The sequence below is a fragment of the Macaca mulatta genome, chromosome 9 (assembly GCF_049350105.2).
Source record: "Macaca mulatta isolate MMU2019108-1 chromosome 9, T2T-MMU8v2.0, whole genome shotgun sequence".
NCBI lineage: Eukaryota > Metazoa > Chordata > Mammalia > Primates > Cercopithecidae > Macaca > Macaca mulatta.
In genome coordinates, this window is record NC_133414.1 from 54,567,047 (window position 1) to 54,590,457 (window position 23,411).

At 36.0% G+C, this 23,411-nt stretch overlaps 1 protein-coding gene and 1 non-coding gene across 2 annotated transcripts in view; both read left to right on the plus strand.

Annotated features, from left to right (window-relative positions):
• The window catches only part of LOC144331432 (ankyrin repeat domain-containing protein 30B-like), a 131,705-nt gene that overhangs the window by 7,174 nt on the left and 101,120 nt on the right, over nt 1–23,411 (plus strand). The window contains exons 5-8 of the mRNA XM_077947967.1: nt 1,445–1,582; nt 4,193–4,263; nt 10,288–10,382; nt 10,530–10,839. Of these exons, the coding sequence (XP_077804093.1) occupies nt 1,445–1,582; nt 4,193–4,263; nt 10,288–10,382; nt 10,530–10,839 (614 nt within the window). The remainder of the gene's footprint in view (nt 1–1,444; nt 1,583–4,192; nt 4,264–10,287; nt 10,383–10,529; nt 10,840–23,411) is intronic.
• LOC144331454 (U6 spliceosomal RNA) lies at nt 2,815–2,921 on the plus strand. Its single transcript, XR_013398518.1, has one exon. It is a non-coding gene; the product is annotated as a U6 spliceosomal RNA (small nuclear RNA).

The window sequence follows — 23,411 nt, forward strand, 5'->3', positions numbered from 1 at the left end:
ATTATCAGAAGAAAAGCAATTATTTTGACTGGTCAACATAAAGAACAGTATATAGTAGGATTTATCTTCTCTTATTATATTGACTGATTCCTATGTGTAATCTGATGTTTTTGGTTGCATTATCTTCTGTTAGCTAAAGTGGTTCTCTATTAGTTTTAAGAAGTATGAACTTTTTAAGTTTACTTTATAATTCAATATTGAATGATTAACACTTTTATAGTATTTTTCAGACTTCTGTTTTTTATACACTTTTTAAAAAATGCAATATTTCCTGGGCATGGTAACTGTCGCCTGTTATCCCACCACTTTGAGAGGCCAAGGTGGTTGGATCACTTGAGGCCAGGAGTTTGAGACCAGCCTAGCCAACATGGTGTAACCCCGTTTCTACTAAAAATACAAAAATTAGCTGGGCATGGTGGCACATGCCTGTAGTCCCAGCTACTCGGGGGGCTGAGGCAGGAGAATCGCTTGAACCTGGAGGCAGAAGTTGCAATGAGCTGAGATAGTGCCACCACACTCCAGCCTGGGTAACAGAGCGAGATTCTGTCCCAAAGGAAAAAAAAGCAAAATTAAATAGAAATAGGAGTTTAAAACCATTTTGTCTTTAGGATAACTGTTTGCTTTAAGTTGTTTCATTTGAAGAATATTAATTTTAGGTTATCCCTATGTGACTATTAATTGCTATCACCAGATACTGTGAATTTATTATTATTTTTCCTTTTTTATTCATAGTGTATTTTTATTTTTAATTTGTATGGGTAGAGGGAAGAAATACATCTTTAATTGGATTAACATTTTAGTTAATTAAGATAAGCCATAGGTGAGTAATAAAGAGAAAAGAGGCTTTTGATTTATACAAGACTGAGTTTAATTTCTAGCTTCCTCACTTGATAGGTGTGACCTTGCAAACATTACTTAATACCAAGTATGATTTTCTATATGAAAAAGAGAATAATAATATGTCCTTTAAGGATGATTGCATTGAAGTAACATTATGAATATCAACAGCATTTAATTCAGGATCTCATACATTCTTATCAGCATCATTAACTAAACTTACCATGACTACTACTAATATCATTATTCCTAATATTATTTTAAGCCTTCAGATTGCTGTCACTGGTCTGACTTCTAGCTGATTTTGAAGTATAAACTATTACATCAGACTAAGGAAGGAATAGATAATTCTTCACTTAAATCTTTGCCTCTGTTAGATTAGTGAACAGAGCATAATTTCTTGCCCCTCAAAGGACTTTATATTAGTCAATTCTACTATGCCATATCCCATTGGGACATGAGTCTTTTTGCTCCTTCCTTTAAGCCTTCGTGGTGATTTACAAGGATAAACATTTGAGCACTCAAGATATTTATGTTTGTTAGTACATGTAAATGGTTAATTCTACACTGACAGGCACATATTAAATTGGTCTCTTTGTTATTTTAGCACAGCTCTCATGCTCGCTGTATGTCATGGATCATCAGAGATAGTCGGCATGCTGCTTCTGCGAAATGTTGACGTCTTTGCTGAAGATACGTGTGGAATGACTGCAGTACGTTATGCTATTGCTTGTGGATTTGATCAGTAAGTGTTTACATTTAGAGGCTAGGAGAGATTTTATAGTTTGTTTCAGGTAGTTTTTGAATGTGAGTTAGTTCACTTCATCAGCCAGAAACTAGGCAAAAAGCTAGACTAGTTAGGAGTATCGTGTCCAAGATTCTTTATTTAAGGACTTTCAACAACTTTATCTCTAATGTTGTCTAGTTGATTTTTCTAATTAGTTATTTGGGTCTTGAAACGTCCACTTTAGCAGAAAACCTGATAGTGTCCCCTAGGGGCTGTCTTCCATATCGAAATACTTGAATTTTTAAAAAAAAATTCCAAAGGGTTCCCTAAGTCCAAGGAAGACATTCTTTTTGTATAAGTCAAAAGGATTGGAGGTGGAAATCGCCATATCTCAAGTAAGTTGGTTACATTTAACAGAGTTCAGCCTCATCCATCATTGATCAGTCTTCATGTATAAAAGTAGGAATTTTGTTGTTTCCATTGATTCTGTTGCTGCATCATTGCCATTGAAACTGCTCCTGCAGTCTGGTAATGATTGACCTTTGTGACCTTACTGACATAGATCCCTCAGCCTTTATGGTGATCCATATGTAGACTTCAAAGTCATTAGTTTTTTAAAGTTCACATACATATTCTCAGCCATTATTTCCAAAGTACCAGCACCCTGCTCTGGCAGCTAGGACTTTTAACTTTAGCCACCCACATAGTGAGCAAATTGACCCTTCTCCTCCCACTCAAAACCTGATGTGAAACCCACATCTTAGCCTGGACTTGGCCTAGACCGTCATGGTAAGTTATCCTTTCATTGACTTTTTTCTATTTTCTCTAGCAAATATTAGTTGTGATAGTTTAAAACTGTAAGACAGGTTGAAATAATGTTACAGGAATAAATTAGAGATCCATTTTTATTTTGTTACCAGATCTATATCCCTGGCAATTTATATCCTGTGAGGCACCATTTTATAGGTAGTGGAAGGCCTCATCTTATTCTGTAAGATCCTATGTCATCTTTCCAAATTTGTAGTTGGTTCCAACTTGTAATTGTCCCCTCAAGTGATTCTTTTTTCCTAAAAGCAAAAATCTCTCATGCTACTTGCATCTCTATATCGAGTTTTTAAAATATTTTCAAATTCTGCATTACCATGAAGCCATTCAATAGACTTCACTCTATCTCAAGTAAGTTAGTTAGATTTAACAGAGCTAAGCCTCATCCATCATTGATCAGTCTTCATGTGTAAAAGTTGGGATCTGTTCTGGCTTCAGTGGTACATATACTAAAATTGAAACAATGTCGAGAGGATCAGCATGGTCCCTGCACGAGGATGGCACACAAATCTGTGAAGTGTTGCATATTTCTTGCAGTCCCCAAAAGGACGTTTGACTACTTTCTAACTAGCTCTAAGGAAACGGTGTGAGTCAAAGCAAAATGCGTGACACCAAGTATTGCAGTTGTGATTTTCATACAAAAAATATTTATGTAGGTGATGTATGAAATGAGATGTGGTGAGTAACACATAGGATCTTCTGTGCAAATATGTTGTAAGTAGGCATCTCAGAAATGAGAAAATAACAACTTGCATCTTCTTTGTGGAACTTACAAAAAATAGTGGTAGGGTTTTGTCTTCCACAGCAGCTGGAAATGAACATAGTGACTAAGCCTCAGTTTAACAAAGATTTGTTAGTTCAGGTTTAAGGAGGTAGATAAAGAGTAGTAGTAGTCCAAGCCAGATGCTGACATCTATTAGTTTTCTGCCCTTGGTGTGACTGATGAGCTCAGTAATAGAGGATAATCAGGTTATCCAATTTGATGAATTAATATATTTATAAATAAATTTCATTACAAATTATAAAATAGCTTAGATGCCTTGAATTACAAGCCACAGAGACTAGAACATCTAATAACCAAAAGTAGGAATTAATAACAGAAAACTGCAACATTTGAACATTATAACCTATGAAGAAACACTTTTTAAAAAATATTAAATTTATTTTTTGTAGAGACACGGTCTTCCCTTGTTGCCCAGGCTGGTCTTGAACTTCTGGGCTCAAGCAATCCTCCTGTCTCAGTATCCCAAAGTGCTTGCATCACAGGCATGAGCCACTACACCAGGCCAACACATTGGGTTTTATTGGGAATTTTAAAATAGTTTCAGCAATAAGGTTCAAGAACAAGTTATTTCATTGCTTCACTATTTCTTTGAGCATTTAAAAAATGTTATCTCGTTAAATCTTTATTATAACCTAGTGAAATGAGGCTCTAAAATCCTCATTTTTAGAAGACATTGAGCCTAAGAGAAGCAGCTTGTTCAACAAAAAGTACCTATTGGTAACATGTTAGAACTTTTTCTGAGTTAGGAACATTTTCCATTAAGCCAAGCTAACTGTAGTTAATTTACTGAGTTATACTGCCCTCAATTCATGACTATTTCATCTTACTTTAATTCTTCTTTAATTAGAAACTTAATAAGTTCATAGAGCTAACAAACTTAAAGTCTATGGAATAAGTAATGTTCTGATATTAGCTCTGATATTGTCTGAAATACTCTAAGAACTTAATACATTTGGTAAATGTTTTTTATAATATCAGTGTTAAAATAGTAATTTTATTTATTACATTTTAATACCTAGCATTCATCAACAACTTTTGGAATATATACGAAAATTACCTAAAAATGCCGGTCCAGGTAAGACTTCTGATAGTAAACTACTCTTGGTGGTGCTACCATAAGATTATGGAAGTGTTGATCACAAAAAGGCAATTCAAAAAGCAATGTGTAAATAGCATGTGTTTACATATGTACATATGTGTGTGTGTGTATATATATATGTAGCTTTAATTTTTAGTTTATAATTCAGAATTAGTTAATAATTTCATTGTAGGTAGTTTATAATCTCTTTTTTTAAATTTATTTATTATTATTGTACTTTAAGTTGTAGGGTACATGTGCATAACGTGCAGGTTTGTTACATATGTATACTTGTGCCATGTTGGTGTGCTGCACCCATCAACTCATCATTTACATCAGGTATAACTCCCAGTGCAATCCCTCCCCCCTCCCCCCTCCCCATGATAGGCCCCTGTGTGTGATGTTCCCCTTCCTGAGTCCAAGTGATCTCATTGATCAGTTCCCACCTATGAGTGAGAACATGCGGTGTTTGGTTTTCTGTTCTTGTGATAGTTTGCTAAGAATGATGGTTTCCAGCTGCATCCATGTCCCTACAAAGGACGCAAACTCATCCTTTTTGATGGCTGCATAGTATTCCATGGTGTATATGTGCCACATTTTCTTAATCCAATCTGTCACTGTTGGACATCTGGGTTGATTCCAAGTCTTTGCTATTGTGAATAGTGCCGCAATAAACATACGTGTGTATGTGTCTTTATAGCAGCATAATTTATAATCCTTTGGGTATATACCCAGTAATGGGATGGCTGGGTCATATGGTATATCTAGTTCTAGATCCTTGAGGAATCGCCATACTGTTTTCCATAATGGTTGAACTGGTTTACAATCCCACCAACAGTGTAAAAGTGTTCCTATTTCTCCACATCCTCTCCAGCACCTGTTGTTTCCTGACTTTTTAATGATCGCCATTCTAACTGGTGTGAGATGGTATCTCATTGTGGTTTTGATTTGCATTTCTCTGATGGCCAGTGATGATGAGCATTTTTTCATGTGTCTGTTGGCTGTATGAATGTCTTCTTTTGAGAACTGTCTGTTCATATCCTTTGCCCACTTTTTGATGGGGTTGTTTGTTTTTTTCTTGTAAATTTGTTTGAGTTCTTTGTAGGTTCTGGATATTAGCCCTTTGTCAGATGAGTAGATTGCAAAAATTTTCTCCCATTCTGTAGGTTGCCTGTTCACTCTGATGGTAGTTTCTTTTGCTGTGCAGAAGCTCTTTAATTTAATGAGATCCCATTTGTCAATTTTGGCTTTTGCTGCCGTTGCTTTTGGTGTTTTAGACATGAAGTCTTTGCCCATGCCTATGTCCTGAATGGTACTACCTAGGTTTTCCTCTAGGATTTTTATGGTATTAGGTCTAACATTTAAGTCTCTAATCCATCTTGAATTAATTTTCGTATAAGGAGTAAGGAAAGGATCCAGTTTCAGCTTTCTACTTATGGCTAGCCAATTTTCCCAGCACCATTTATTAAATAGGGAATCCTTTCCCCATTTCTTGTTTTTCTGAGGTTTGTCAAAGATCAGATGGCTGTAGATGTGTGGTATTATTTCTGAGGACTCTGTTCGGTTCCATTGGTCTATATGTCTGTTTTGGTACCAGTACCATGCTGTTTTGGTTACTGTAGCCTTGTAGTATAGTTTGAAGTCAGGTAGCGTGATGCCTCCAGCTTTGTTCTTTTGACTTCGGATTGTCTTGGCAATACGGGCTCTTTTTTGGTTCCATATGAAGTTTAAAGCAGTTTTTTCCAATTCTGTGAAGAAAGTCATTGGTAGCTTGATGGGGATGGCATTGAATCTATAAATTACCTTGGGCAGTATGGCCATTTTCACGATATTGATTCTTCCTATCCATGAGCATGGTATGTTCTTCCATTTGTTTGTGTCCTCTTTGATTTCACTGAGCAGTGGTTTGTAGTTCTCCTTGAAGAGGTCCTTTACATCCCTTGTAAGTTGGATTCCTAGGTATTTTATTCTCTTTGAAGCAATTGTGAATGGAAGTTCATTCCTGATTTGGCTCTCTGTTTGTCTGTTACTGGTGTATAAGAATGCTTGTGATTTTTGCACATTAATTTTGTATCCTGAGACTTTGCTGAAGTTGCTTATCAGCTTAAGGAGATTTTGGGCTGAGACAATGGGGTTTTTTAAATATACAATCATGTCATCTGCAAACAGGGACAGTTTGACTTCTTCTTTTCCTAACTGAATACCCTTGATTTCTTTCTCTTGCCTAATTGCCCTAGCCAGAACTTCCAACACTATGTTGAATAGGAGTGGTGAGAGAGGGCATTCCTGTCTTGTGCCAGTTTTCAAAGGGAATTTTTCCAGTTTTTGCCCATTCAGTATGATATTGGCTGTGGGTTTGTCATAAATAGCTGTTATTATTTTGAGGTACGTTCCATCAATACCGAATTTATTGAGCGTTTTTAGCATGAAGGGCTGTTGAATTTTGTCAAAAGCCTTTTCTGCATCTATTGAGATAATCATGTGGTTCTTGTCTTTGGTTCTGTTTATATGCTGGATTATGTTTATTGATTTGCGAATGTTGAACCAGCCTTGCATCCCAGGGATGAATCCTACTTGATCATGGTGGATAAGCTTTTTGATGTGCTGCTGGATCCAGTTTGCCAGTATTTTATTGAGGATTTTTGCATCGATGTTCATCAGGGATATTGGTCTAAAATTCTCTTTTTTTGTTGTGTCTCTGCCAGGCTTTGGTATCAGGATGATGTTGGCCTCATAAAATGAGTTAGGGAGGATTCCCTCTTTTTCTATTGATTGGAATAGTTTCAGAAGGAATGGTACCAACTCCTCCTTGTACCTCTGGTAGAATTCAGCTGTGAATCCATCTGGTCCTGGACTTTTTTTGGTTGGTAGGCTATTAATTATTGCCTCAATTTCAGAGCCTGCTATTGGTCTATTCAGGGATTCAACTTCTTCCTGGTTTAGGCTTGGAAGAGTGTAAGTGTCCAGGAAATTATCCATTTCTTCTAGATTTTCCAGTTTATTTGCGTAGAGGTGTTTATAGTATTCTCTGATGGTAGTTTGTATTTCTGTGGGGTCGGTGGTGATATCCCCTTTATCATTTTTAATTGCGTCGATTTGATTCTTCTCTCTTTTCTTCTTCATTAGTCTTGCTAGTGGTCTGTCAATTTTGTTGATCTTTTCAAAAAACCAACTCCTGGTAGTTTATAATCTCTAAAAATATTATCTGAAAAAATATTTGTTTAATTATGGTCCCTAAAATCCTATATAATACTTTTCTATACATAAGTAATGCAATTTTTAAGTTTGTATATTGTATGTTTCCTCAATTGTCCTAACAACTTAGGCTTGTTATAAAATGTATAACCCTTGTTGTGATTGATGAATTCAGTAATAGGGGATGCTTAGGTTAGCCAATTTAATTTAAGCAGCTGAAAATCTGCTTCATATATTAACGAATTCATATATTTATAAACAAATTTTATTACAAATTATAAAGTAGCTTACATGCCCTGAATTACAAGCCACAAAGAATTGAACATCTAATAATGAAAAGTAGGAATTAATAACAGAAAGCTGTAACATTTGAATATTATAACCTGCGGCGGTCCGTCCTACAGATGATTGAGACACATACCCAGACACCCATATTCAGTGAAAGAGCAGCAAGGGTTCTGAGCTGATTACAGACACCAAGGAAGGTGCTGTAAAGAGTCAGCAGCCACAGTCCTGGCTAGCTGGCCCTGTGGGCATTTACTAGCAAAGTTTTAATGACAAAGGCTTTGAGTCAACACACCTGTGGGTAATTAATCTGGTCACCCCCCCACCCCAGGAGAGCCATCCTGCCCATGGGTGATCAAAAGTTAGTCTTAAGACCACATAAGTAAATAAGCTATTTAGATAAACTACTCTACCTTCCTTTGTACCCACTTTAAGCTATTTAATCAAGGTAAGAATTAGGCTGCTTTCAGCCATAACCTTATCTTGAGACTTTTACAAAACCCTCTGGCCTTCCAAGAAGATTTGTGTCTATGTCCTATAACTTCATATTAAAATGTTTTTCACCAGCTTGACTGAACTCCCACAATAACCGATGAAGAAACACGGTTTTTTTAATTAATTAATTAATTTATTTATTTATTTATTTATTTATTGTAGAGACAGGATCTCCTTATGTTGCCCAGGCTGGTATTGAACTTCTGGGCTCTATTTAATTTTTACAATACATAGTTTGGATTTAGTAAGTGAGAATTAATTACAGTTGAGTCTTGAGCAATGAGAGTTAGGGTGCTGATCCCCCATGTAGCTGAAAATCTGCTTCATATGAAAATCTGTTTCTTTTGACTCCTCCAAAACTTTACTAGTAGTCCACTGTTGATCTGGAGCCTCACTGAAAGCATAAACAGTCAATTAACTCATAGTTTCTATTTTATATGTGAGCTGGAAGAAAGAAACTTTTATAAGAAAGAAAAAATATATTCACTATTGAGTGGAAGTGAATTATTATACATAAAGGTCTTCATTCTTATTTGCCTTCATGTTAGTAGTCTGATAAGGAGGAGGCAGAGGAGAGATTTGTCTTGCTATCTTGCAGTGGCAATGGAAAAGAAAAATCTGTCTATTAGTGGGCTGCTACAGTGAAACCCTTATTCAAGGATCAACTGTGGGACGGTGACTTGTGTCACTAAAAAAGTAACTATCTTTAGAACTTGAAATTTAGTAACACTTTTCTGGCACCATAAACAAATGCCAACAAGAATCACAAAACTTAGCCAGGGTGCCTCAGTACCAAAAGGAGATTATTTTTCAAAGATACTTACTGAATGTAGAAGTCAGAAAAGCAATTTTTTTGTTGAGAAGCGCAGGTTATGTTACATAGTCTTGTACCAACAAGGTCTCACTATTATCAACTTCATTCCCCCTAAGTTGAAACCAAATAAGATATATTTACTTCATTAGAACAAGATATGTTGTTCTATCTGCTGGATAATTAGTGTGTTAATAGTAATTTGTTACAACAAGAGACTGTGTTTCTAATAGTCAAAATATTATCATTATAAATATTCAAATAGCTTAACTCTAGGCTCAACAAATTATAATAAAGCTACACAAATCTTTCATAAGAACAAAAATGCTACTGTGATACCTAAATGTGACATAATGCATTGTACAATATGAACTATATGAGCACTTATTTATTATATATTTATCAAAGGACCTCTATAAGTTAGGTTTTGCAAGTTGCAAGAGACAAAGATAGAATACACATTGTTTGGGTCTTTGAGGTGCTCATAATACAGTACAGGTGTCCCTATTGAATTTCTGCATTTTTCCAACAGAATTTTCTAAAAAACATTTTTTATTCATTTATCCACTTGTCCACTTAACAACTGTCAGGTATCTTTATGGCACTAAGCATCTTCCTTGTTATTATCATTGTCATTTTTTATTATTTACTACTTTACTAAGGTACTAAGCATTTTTCTTGTTATTATCATCTTTTTATTATTTATTACTTTATTTAGTGCTTACTCTGTGCCAGAACCCCTTTGGGAGCTTATAATTATTACTTATTATGTCATGTTGTTACTGTATTCAGCATGTGTCAGACATTTTATATCCAAGGTGAAGAATTAAAGCTTTAAAAAGTTTGATAGTGTCCAGGCGCAGTGGCTCACTCCTGTAATCCTAGCACTTTGGGAGGCCAAGGTAGATGGATTGCTTGAGCTCAGGAGTTTGAGACCAGCCCGACTAACATGGTGAAACCTGTCTCTACTAAATATGAAAAATTAGCGGGGCGATGTGGCCCCTTGCCTATAATCCCAGCTACTTGGGAGGCTGAGGTAGGAGAATTGCTTGAATTGCATTGAGCTGAGATCACACCACTGCACTCCAGCCTGGGTGACTGAGCGAGACTCTGTCTCAAAAAAAAAAAAAAGAAAAGTTTGGTAATATTTCAGGAAAGCATACAGAAGGGGTAGAAGTTTGCCAGGTGAAGAGTCAGGAGGATGATATTTAGTAGAAGAATCTAGTATAACCAGATTGTGTGTTTGGCAGCAGGAACATCTGCAGGAACACCTGATGAGGGTGCACCTTTGGCGGAAAGAACACCTGCCACAGCTGAAAGCTTGGTGGAAAAAACACCTGACGAGGCCGCACCCTTGGTGGAGGCAACACCTGACACAGCTGAAAGCTTGGTGGAAAAATCACCTGACGAGGCCGCACCCTTGGTGGAGGGAACACCTGCCACAGCTGAAAGCTTGGTGGAAAAAACACCTGATGAGGCTGCACCTGATGAGGCTGCACCCTTGGTGGAGGGAACACCTGACAAAATTCAATGCTTGGGGAAAGCGACATCTGGAAAGTTGGAACAGTTAGCAGAAGAAACACCTAGAAAAATTACGAGGCCTGCAAAAGAAACATATGGGCAATTTATATGTCCAGTAACAGGAAGACTTAGGAAGATCGCATGGGAGAAAAAGCCAAGACCTGTAAAGACTGAACGCGTGGCAGTAGTAACATCTAATAAAACTAAAGTTTTGGAAAAAGGAACATCTAAGATGATTGCATGTCCTACAAAAGAAACATCTACAAAAGCAAGTACCAATGGTAAGATGCTTGAGCGAACTTTGTAAGGTTTATTGGCACTTCGGGTTCCCTAGTGAAAAAAGTGTGATGTGGGAGTAGTTGGGAATGACTTGAATATCTTTTTTTATTATTATTATTATACTTTAAGTTCTAGGGTACATGTGGATAATGTGCAGGTTTGTTACATATGTATACTTGTGCCATGTTGGTGTGCTGCACCCATCAACTCGTCAGCACTCATCAACTCATCATTTACATCAGGTATAACTCCCAGTGCAATCCCTCCCCCCCTCCCCATAATAGGCCCGGTGTGTGATGTTCCCCTTCCCGAGTCCAAGTGATCTCATTGTTAGTTCCCACCTATGAGCGAGAACCTGAGGTGTTTGGTTTTCTGTTCTTGTGATAGTTTGCTGAGAATGATGATTTCCAGCTGCATCCATGTCCCTACAAAGGACACAAACTCATCCTTTTTTATGGCTGCATAGTATTCCATGGTGTATATGTGCCACATTTTCTTAATCCAGTCTGTCACTAATGGACATTTGGGTTGATTCCAAGTCTTTGCAATTGTGAATAGTGTCGCAATGAACATACATGTGCATGTATCTTTATAGCAGCATGATTTATAATCCTTTGGGTGAATGCTCGTCATCACTGGCCATCAGAGAAATGCAAATCAAAACCACAATGAGATACCATCTCACACCAGTTAGAATGGCAATCATTAAAAAGTCAGGAAACAACAGGTGCTGGAGAGGATGTGGAGAAATAGGAACACTTTTACACTGTTGGTGGGATTGTAAACTAGTTCAACCATTATGGAAAACAGTACGACGATTCCTCAAGGATCTAGAAGTAGAAGCACCATATGACCCAGCCATCCCATTACTGGGTATATACCCGTGACTTGAATATCTAAATAAGGCAAGCTTAGGCTACACTTTTTAATAGTATAGGAATTAAGTAGCTCTTGTTCTGTAGGCCCTGGAAAAATTCTCACAGTTTTTCTGGCTATAAATAGTAGATGAACTAACGAAAAATGGCTAAAACCATAGGAACTAAAGTTGTTTTGGTGGTACAGGGATATCATAGGATCTCACTGTCTGTTTTTTTTTTTTTTTTTTTTTTTTTTTTTTTTTTTTTTGTGAGACAGAGTCTCAAACTGTCGCCTGAGTTGGAGTGCAATGGCGCAAGCAATCTCGGCTGACTACAACCTCCGCCTCCTGGCTTCATGCGATTATCCTGCCTCAGCCTCCCAAGTAGCTAGGATTACAGGTGCCTGCTACCACACCTGGATAATTTTTTTGTATTTTTAGTAGAGATGGGGTTTCACTATATTGGCCAGACTCAAACTTGTGACCTGCTGATATGCCCGCCTTGGCCTCCAAAAGTGCTGGGAATTCAGGTGTGAGCCACTGTGCCCAGCTGGGAACCCACTTTTGGTTGGTTAATTAGCAACAGCTCCAGTAATCATGCTCTCTCAAGACAATATTTAAAAGCTGGAAGGGTTGCTTTTGTTCACATGTTTCTTTTAAAGAGGGAGAAAACTTGGAAGCTTGCAGTAATCTTCCTGTAACATTTTATTGGCTGGATTATACCACATGCTTATATCTAAACCAGTCACTAGGAAAGCAAATGTAATTACTGTGATTAGCTTAGAATAATAATTTCTCTTTTTGAGATGGGATTGGGGTAATGGAATACTGAACATCTAAAGAAACTTGTGTTTCTGCAGCAAGAAAGAATAAATAATGTCTATGCGTAGGAAGTCAGCAATGTTTTCTGCAGGGATTCATTGAAACAGTTTGAGCAGGGGAGTCACAAGATTAGATTTGAGTATCAGGGCATACTGGATATGGTATAAGGCAGAGATTGGCAAACTTTTCCTGTAAAGTGCCAGATAGGGAATATGTTAGGCTGCTGGGCACGGTGGCTCAAGCCTGTAATCCCAGCACTTTGGGAGGCTGAGGCACGTGGATCATGAAGTCAGGAGTTCGAGAACAGCCTGGCCAACATGTTGAAACACCGTCTCTACTAAAAATACAAAAAGTAGCCAGGCATGGTGGTGTGCGCCTGTAATCCCAGCTACTTGGGAGGCTGAGGCAGGAGAATCACTTGAGCCCAGGAGGCAGAGGTTTCAGGGAGCTGAGATCGCACCACTACACTCTAGCCTGGGTGACAGAGCAATATTCCATCTCAAAAAAAAAAAAAAAAAAAAAAAAAAAATGCTAGGCCATGTGGTCTCTATAACAGCTATCGAAGTCTGTATTGTAGGGTGAAAGCAGTCATAGATAATGTATGAGCAAATAGGCAAGATTGTACTCCAATAAAACTTTGTATAGAAAACTGTTTGGTAAGCTGAATTTGGCCTGCGGCCTATAGTTTGCTGGCCCTTCATATAGAAGAAAGATGGAGGGTAATTACATAAAAAGATTTAAAGATGAAGCTTTTGTAGTAGTTCATGCTATAGTCCTTTTTTTTTTTTTTTTTTTTGTCACCAATCTGTGGCCTAGTATCAATCTATTATGAAAGTTTGACCCATTCAGGGTAAAAAGAATCAAGTTCAGAAGCTCAATTTACACATTTAAACATGTAGGTCTTTCTTTGCCATTATTTTACTTTGATTTCTTTTACTGAATTTTTTTAACTTAAAAAATACAATAGTAATTGGTAGAGTTTCTTTTTCCCTGTGAAAGCCATCAGTTAAGGGGCCATGTCTAACTAGGAAATTTTAGTGAATTCACTTCAGATGCGTTTAGAATATTTCTGTTATATATTCGTGTTCTGCCTCATGGTGCTCAGTATTCCTTGGGTCTTGCATGGACCTTGATTTAATTCTACAAAATGTGGGAAATTTAGGTTACTTAAGGCAATCATTTTTCCTATAAATTTGTAATGTTTCTCCAAGGAGGCACAGGTTGATTGTGAAGATATTGTTGCATTAAGGAAAGACTATCTCATTGTAATTAAAGCAGTTTTTAATTTATATGCAGTACAAGTTCTTTAAGCTTATTTATCTAAAACATATACACACCAAATATACTGTCATGGCATATTGAAATTTAAAAGGGTTGGATATATATTTTGCTAATATCAAAAAGTTAGTATTTTGCAGACTCTTATTTATTGATAAATAATTTTTTTGAAGAACTATGTAATAAAGATTGCTTAGTCAATAAAACTAAGTAATAGTAAAAAACAAAAACTTAGAAAGTAATGAGAGATGATAGGTAATTAAAGTTACCTGAATGAATAGCAAATCTCTGACATAGTGTGTTTCACGGGAGAAGAGGATATGACTTTTGTGAAGAAATAATTAATACAAACTAATCAAATTTTTATTTTATTTGCATTCTAATGAGTATAAAGTTGATTTTTAGATTTTAAGATTGCAACTCTAACCAATTGACTATAGAAGTGGTGGTGGTTATCCACCGATAGAATATACAGGCTACAGAAGAAAGTCCACAGATTCATGAATGAAAATAGATTTGTATATGTTTTAAAATTTTATAATAAGAAATGTTCTCATGAATGTGTCTGTGATTAACCTTTTATAGATCAGAGGTTCCCAACAGAATCCGAACAAGAGGAAGATGAAGAAAATTCTTGTGATTCTGAGGTACTGTGTATTATTGATGTTATTATTCTCTAAGAATATTAATACTGAGTGATGTGAAAATATAAAGTCAGAGGCTTTGACTTGGTTTTCTTACCACTGCATATGCTCAAGAGAAATTCTGATTTTTCTGAAAACATTCTTGGCTGGGCGTGATGACTCATGCCTGTAATCCCAGCACTTTGGGAGGCCCGAGTTGGGAGGATCACCTGAGGTCAGGAGTTCGAGACCAGCCTGGCTAATATGGTGAAGCCCTGTCTATACTAAAAGTACAAAATTAGTTGGGTGTGGTGGCACACACCTCTAATCCCAGCTACTTGGGAAGCTGAGGCAGGAGAATCACTTGAACCTGGGAGATGGCTGTTGCAGTGAGCTGAGATCGTGCCATTGCACTCAGATCGGGCCATTGTACTCCAGTCTGGGTGATAGAGTGAGACTGTGTCTCCAAAAAAAGAAATATTTAAATATCTATGTGCTAAGTAGATTACTGCTTGGTAGTGAAATTCTGATAATTTTCAGAATTAGTTTCAGACAACTGTGTAGTATAGTGTAAAAAATAAGGCTTAGAATTCACAAGTAATTCACATGAGTTCTGAGGTGAAATTTGACCAAAAGCTAAAGAATTACTCTGAGTCCACCTTTGGGCAAATATATGATTCGGTAGTATATCTAGACATACAAAAGTTCTAATTGGATTCATAGAAAACCAGTTTAAGCTGTGGCTTTGTACAACTTGAAACATAAAAGATAATGCTTTGGATTTGAAATTATTGACATATCTGTATTGTCCAGTATAGACCTGAAGGAACATTTGAGGAGAAAACAATGCATAAAGAATAGGAAACCAGTGGGACTATAATAACAATTTGTTTGAGTGTTTTAAAAAGTAGAAATTATTTTTACAAATAGACCTCTTTGAGTCTGTTTGTGGTAGCCATGCTTATGCAACATAAGTACCAAATAATAATGATGTAGTCCAAGGTCACAACTGTGGAAAGACACAGGAAGTGACTGACCTCTTAGATCCAAGCCCCTGCTGCACAGTGGTAACAGAAATGAGATGTCAATAGACAAGTTGACTTTATCTAATTTGTCCATAGACAAAAAAAGACTTTCTAATACTTGTCTGCTGTCATTTAAACATAAGATACATATAAGTTTTCCTTAGTACCTTTTCATTTTATTCAAGAACTTTTTCTATCAGCAGACATTTTATCAAAAACATTTTGATTATTTTAACTCCCCGTTTACCTAAATAAAGCGACTTCTACAATGCTCTGAGTATACTTTATATGACTTATTCTTAACATTGTCTTCATGCCATGCATCATTTTTAACACTAAGTAATTCTATAATCATGAGTATTTTCAATGTTTAATACAGTATGTATTTGCAGCAGCACTCCTCTGGAGGGGGCACCGATGCAGGGAGTCTGTCCCTTGTAGACCTCTGACCCGGCGACAGATGAATAAAGTACATTGACACACAGATATTCTGCTCTGTCAGTCCAGCTGAGGGTGTCCAAGTGGCTTACAGACTTCCTGCTGAGTTCTGTAAACAGTTGCCACTATGGCCCTGATCAGCTAGTCAGACTCACAATCATTCAGTAAGATTAATTAACAAAAGCTTGAGTCAACACCATTAGAGGGTGATTGACATTGTGGACTTCTAGAGTAAAAAGCCCTTAAGCGCCTGTGGTACATCAAAAGTTAGTCTTAAGATTATATGAGTAAACAAGCTAGCTAGGTAAACTACTCTGCCTTCCTTTATGACTACTTTAATTTGTTTAAAGGTAAAGATCAAGTTGCCTTCAACCATATATATTACCAAAGTTATACAAACTTCTCGGCCTTTCAAGAAGATTTGTGTCTATTTATATAACTATCTCTATCTAATATTTTTCCCACCAGCCTGATTGAACCCCAACATGTGTTATTTCAGGTAGCAAGTGTTGTACTTTGTTTGATGTGCCTTCTTGATTTTTGGTGAGGAAGATAAAGTAAGAAATTTTTAAGTGAGCTACTTTTTGAAATCTACAGATGAGTGAAAAGTTTTGTCAATGTTGCTTATTTTTCATGCTCAGTAACCAAGTCAATAGCCACATGAAGATAACAGATAAACTTTGATCTAGATATAGCATGTGTGAGGTTTTCTATCAAAATGTTGTGATTTTCAATATGTGCCTATCCTTAAATCAAATTGCCTTTGAAATCAGAAATTGAGTTTAAAAAATATTTTAATTAGGAATTTTGATGCTTCTTTTGATTTTAAATTCAAAATTATCTATTCATATTACTTTTAACAGAGTCTCTTTGAGAGTTCTACAAAAGTTCAAGTGTATATACCTGAGTCTATTGATCAAAGTGTAATGAAGCATGTAAATAGAGAAGTAGAAGGTAAGAACCATTTTTTATTTGAAAAGTCATTTAACCATATGTTTGTCTAAATGCATGAAGAAAGATATATGCTCATAGTCAGATAAAATTACCCACTAAATACATAACATTGAAAAGAGATGAGTAAAATGATGATAAGTTGTATATATTTTCAGGTTTTGGCAACAGGATATATATAGAGTACACAAAACGAACTGAATTATTTTTTGAAACCAAGATACTCTAAGAAGTGAGGAAAGTCTGGAAATAAGTAAGAGAAAAGGAGTAAAAAGGGAAGGAAGATTAAGGAAGACAGAGAGAGTACAGGGAGTTCATGAAGGAATAAGAAGCAGGTTTATATAATGGAGGTGGCAAAATAAAACACTTTTTTAAGAAAAGATAGATCATGGTTAGAAAGATGGCAAGAATATAAAATGATCCTCCAGTACCAAAACTGGTCAGAAAATTATAGCTCTGCTTCTTGTTCCTTCATAAACTCCCTGTACTCTCTGTCTTCCTTAGTCTTCATTCCCTTTTATAGTCCTTTTCTCTTCCTTATTTTCTGACTTTCCTCACTTCTTAGAATATCTTGGTCTCACTAGGTTTCGCTATTACAATCACTCATGACAAATATATATTTAGTTGATATTATCTATTCAAATGAAATATATTTGAAAGTAAGAACATTGGCTTTATTTTTAAGAAAATGAGTTGTTTTGGCCAGGTGCAGTGGCTTATGCCTGTAATCCCAGCACTTTGGGAGGGTGAGGTGGGCGGATCATGAGGTCAGCAAATGGAGACCATCCTGGCTAATATGGTGAAACCCCATGTCTACTAAAAGTACAAAAAATTAGCCAGGCGTGGTGGCAGGTGCCTGTAGTTCCAGCTACTCGGGAGGCTGAGGCAGGAGAATAGCCTGAACCCGGGAGCTGGAGCTTGCAGTGAGCCGAGATCGCACCACTGCACTGCAGCCTGGGTGACAAAGTGAGATTCTGTCTCAAAAAAAAAAAAAAAAAAAAAAAAAAAAAAAAAAAAAAAAAATGAGTTGTTTTGATAAAATTGCCATTCCACAAAAATTTATTATAGACTAACGATACACAAAATCAGACGATTTATAGGAACTAAAAATATACTGAATTTATACTTGAATAATAAGATTGCTTTTTAAAATAAATACTGTGGTGACTTAACAATATAAAAGTTATTTATGTTTAATATATCTCTTGCAGTTAATTTATATATAAATATATCAATATTGAAAGCTTATTGTAAATTATTTCCATGATGAGTTTTATACATCTTCTTGCATGAATGGATCAAGAAGCATTCAGATGGATACACTAGAGGATACAGAAATGTAGGCATATGATTACACCATATGGTTATGGAAAACAATGAATGTTTATATTTAGTATAATGACCTAAGTATTTATCCAAGCTGATCAATTCATGGCACTTCACTGATGAGATGTCAATTCTAAATTCAACTGAACTCTCATCGTAACTATATACCTTTCCAAAGATAGGCCACATTAAAGAACATGATGAATAGAATAATATAAATGATTCTAATGTGTTTCTTTTAGTATATGGTGTAGCATTCCATGTTCAGCTTTGACATTTATTTTCTTATATCAACTCTTTTTACACGTGAAACACAATCTCGCTTTTGAAGTCTTAACTGCATGATCTGTGAAACCTATATTTATATTTTCTTCAGTGTATTTCTGTCATGTGAGTATCCTAAAGAAAGAAACCAAAAGAAAAGCCCCCTAAACCTAAAGGAATCATTCTCAAAGCTGAGCAAGAGGACTCAATTAGATACTGTCATTGCATTCATTTGTGGTTGGTTTTGTCATATTTACCTATGATTGATAATAAATCTCTTTTGCTTTTTAGAGTTTCCTGAAAAGCCCTCTGACTTTAAGGTATTGAATTTTATAATTTCATTTTGAATGACTTATTAACTACGTATTTTGTGAAGTATACATTCTTTATTAATCATTTTGCTTCCGAACCCATTTAGCCTGCTGTTGACATGCAAAACTCTGTTCCAAATGAAGCCTTCGAATGGAAGAATGAACAAACGTTGAGACCGGGTAAATTTTTCAATTTAACTATGAAAAGATGAATATTTCAATATTGGATATTTTGATAGTCTTTCTATCCCTAATGCTTTATTTTTTTCAACTTTGATGAAAAGATTTGATCTAAATAATGGCAATAATGATATTTATGTTTGAAAAACTGATATTACAAGAACAGTAATTTTCAATAGTATTTTTTTAAAAATGTTGCCTTAATCTCAGTTGTTTCTACTTTTGTATCCTGAAACTGTAATGTTTTCTATTTTGAATTTGTATTAAAGATTTAAGAAGGTGAATTTTGAAACTCTACTTTTTTTTTTTTTTTTTTTTTTTTTTTTTAGTTCTTCTAAGCTTAATTCAAATTCCACAGTTTACTTTGGGGAACATTTATTTTACTGATATAACAATTGTGTTTTAACATTAATTACCTCATTTCAGTGTTGTCACTTTGAGAATCCTAAGAAAATCAGTAACTCTGATTACTGAACTCTTTGTGTGTGTGTGTGTCTGTGTGGGTGCCTGTGTGTGTCTGTTTTTGTGAGTGGTACCTTTACCTTGTAAAGATGAGGAAAATAATTAATCATTTCTTTATGAATATTTGATAAACACACTTTGTCATATAACTGTGATTCTGAAGCATTTGGCTTTAGAGTCTTTTTACACAACTACCATTTATTGCCTAGAAGTAACCAGTATTCTAAACCAGTTTTGAAAACTATTCTTATGCATGTTTAAACATTTTACAACACGTGTACGTGGTCATATTTAATATGTAGTTTTTTTTCAACTTCCAGTGCGTACATGGTTGTACAGTGTCATGTTCAGCAATGTTCTTTTTTGATCAGCATTATAATTTTTAGAGACATCCATAATGGACACAATTAACTGTGTTTTTTAATATTAGGTTCTTTATAAAATTCCATTGTATGACTGCACCATAGTTAATTACACAATTTCATGCTGATTAATAATAAATAAAAATGAAAACATGCAGATTTCAGAGTCTTTAAGTTAATCTATTTTTTTAGTTATTAGAAATTAAAACTAAAATATTTAAAGTATTTCCTTGTGCAATCATACATTCCACTAACAATTCGAACTGTGACCCACAGATTATTGGAGCTATGGTATTACAACATGTTAGATCTGAAATGATCCAGGGTACACTTCTAAACATGAGTGAAAATGGTGACTTCCCAAAGTATGATTCGAGTTTGTTGGACCCTCTGCATGAAATGTGAACTTTAGGGATGCTGAGATCAGAAGTTAAATTTGCTTTTTAAAACCAGATATACACTTCATGGATGTCAAATGATAAACGTATCCTTAATGATGAAACGCTCTTACATTTTAGTTTTGCATGTTTGCTTTTTGCTTTAACCTGACTTAAATAGTTAAATATTTAAAACACAGGAATGCATTTTAAGTATTTATGTTTTTGGAGACAGTCTCACTCTGTCGCCCAGGCTGGAGTGCAATGGCATGATCTCGGCTCACTACCACCTCCGCCTCCTGCACTCAAGCAATTCTCCTGCCTCAGCCTCCCTAGTACACATACTCATTTGTAAACCAGTCACTAGAAATGCAAGTGTTTTTACTGTGATTAGCTTAGAATAATGGTTTCTCATTTTGTAGATGAGATGGGGGTAATGGAATAATAAATATATGAATATACTTGTGTTTCTGTAGCAAGAAAGAATAAATAATGGCTACGTATAGGAAGCCAGCAATATTTTCTGCAGAGATGCATTGGAAATGTTTGAGTAGGGGAGTCACAAGATTAGATTAAGTATCAGGGCATTCTGGTCATGGTATAAACCACAGATTGGCAAACCTTTCCTGTAAAGGGCCAAATAGGAAATATGTTAGGTGATGTGGTCCCTATCACGGCTTTTCAACTCTACCATTGTAGGATGAAAGCAGTCATAGATAATGTGTGAGGAAATAGGCATGACTGTATTCCAATAAAACTTTGTCTAAAAACCATTTGGTAAGCTGAATTTGGAATTCCATAACCATGAATTCCTTGAGAGAAAGGTCTCAAGTCAACACCACTAGAGGGTAATTAACACTGCTGACCCCCCAGTACAAAGCAATCATGCACCCTCGGATGATCAAAGTTTGGTCTTAGGACCATATGAGTAAACAAGCTATTTAGATAAACTCCTCCACATTCCCTAGTTATTTGCTCCATTGCTGTCCACTCACAGTAAAGAGGATTAGGCTGCTTTCAGCCAAATCATTTACTGAAGTTGTGCAAACCTCTAACCACGGCCTTCCAAGAAGGTTTGTGTCTATTTCCTGTAACTATCTTTATAAATATTTTTCTAATCACTTTTTCTGATCCCTGACAAGTAGGGTTTCTTTTTCCCTGTGAAAGCCATCAGTTAAGGGGCCATTTCTGACTAGGAAATATAAATATAAAATAAGTTTGTATTTCCAGTGGCAATGGAAAGATTAAGCAAAGGCAGAAAATAGGTATAGTTAATATGATTTACTGATTATTGAGTTTAAAAAGCTAGGGGACAGAAAAAAATCTCAGGTCATTCATAAGTTTCCACATTGTGCATTAGCATTTACAATGCTCATGGGGAAGGAGTAGGAAACTGTCAGGTCAACAGAGAAGTGCAAACAGTCATGGAACAGACTGAAGTTTTCTTTACGTATTGAGTTTAATGAAACATTTATGTGGGATATTTTCAATAAGTAATTGGATTATAGGTGTTTGTAGCTGGAGATAGTACTATGGTTGGAGATGCAGGCCTAGAATAATTTTATTACAATTATTAGGCAAAGCCATAGATCTCAATGAGCTTATCCATTATGCAGAAGATGTAGAATAAGAAGAAAGCCATTGACAAAACCCTGGGACTATCAACATTTTACAGAGTCAAAGGACTTGGTAAAGGTGACTGAGCAGTGGCTAATGAAAAGTAGGAGAGCAGTCAGAAAAAGTGATGTTGCAAATTTCTTTTAAATGTGAGAATTTCATGAGATTACTGAAAAGTCAATTGGATTTAACTTACAAGTTTTTCAGTGGTAATCTGTTCAAAAGAATTCTTTTAGAGTTCTTAAGTGTACTATTGATGTGGTTAATGTTTCTGGTGTCCAAGAAGAAATTTCCCATGATCCTACCTAACTTTTTGTAACTGAAGCAGCCAACATACACAGGGTCTGGAAAATTGTCTAGACTGGAGAGTACATGTGCCAGCATTTTTCCAGAATTGTCAAAAGCTAAGGGTCATGTGTGAGGAAAAGTGCTGTTTTTTTATGTGTTTCTTGTGGAGAGTGGAGATCTGTGTTGTCTCTCTCTCTCTCTGTCTCTCTCTCTCTCTCACACACACACACACACATACACACGTGCACAGTACAGTAATTCACCCTTATCCACAGGGGATATTTTCTAAGACACCCAGTGAATGTCTGAAACTGTGGATAGTATGGAACCTTATACATTCATATTTTTTCTATACATGAATATTTCTGATAAAGTTTAATTCGTAAATTAGGCACAGAAAGAGATTAACAATAACTCATAATAAAATAAAACAATAACAATATATTATAATCAAAGTTAAGTGAATGTGGTCTCTCAAAGTGTCTTGTATTGTACTCACCCTTCTCACTCATATGATAATTGTGAGATGATATAATGCCTGTGTGATGAGATGAAGTCAGGAGAATGAGGTAGGAGTTGTCATGTGGTGTTAGGCTACTAATTATTTCTGGCTATCTGACTACACATCAGAAGGAGGATCATCTGCTTTATGTGACCCTGGATCATTGAGCCATGATAGTGTTGATGGTTGGGATTCAGGAACAGACCATTTTGATGACTAATGGGCAGATAGCATATACAAAGGGATGACTCATGACCTGGGTGAGATGCAACAGGGTGTCTTAATATTTCATCATATTCCTTAGAATGACACACTATTTAAGACTTATGACTTGTATATTTCTGGAATCCCCCATTTAATATTTTGGACTACAGTTGGCCACAAGTAGCTGAAGTCACAGAAATCCAAACCTTCAATATTATATTGTGAAGTATATGTTTGGTCTTCCACACTGTTTTGTGGCATACAACTCATAAAATGTTTAGAATCTCCAAAGTGATGTCTTTGTATGCTAATAATTGAGTGATAACTGACAGTCCCTAGATAGCTTCAGGAAAGGAGCTTGTCACAAAAAAGAACAAGGCATGATTAGAGTGTTGGGACTTTCAGCCCCACCCCTAAACCTCCTAGGAGGTGACAGGAGCTGAAGATAAGGTCAATTACCAGTGGCCGCAGATTTTTTCATTCATGCCTATGTAATAAAGCTTTCTTAAGAACCCAGAATGACTGGGATCAAAGACCTTCCAGAAAGCTGAATGTATGGAAGTATTTGGAGGCTGATGTGCCCTGGGAGGGCATGGAAGCTCCATGCCCCTTCCCCCATAACTTGCCATATGCATCTATTCATGTGTCTCCTTTGTGATACCCTTTATAATAAACTGGTAAATGTGTT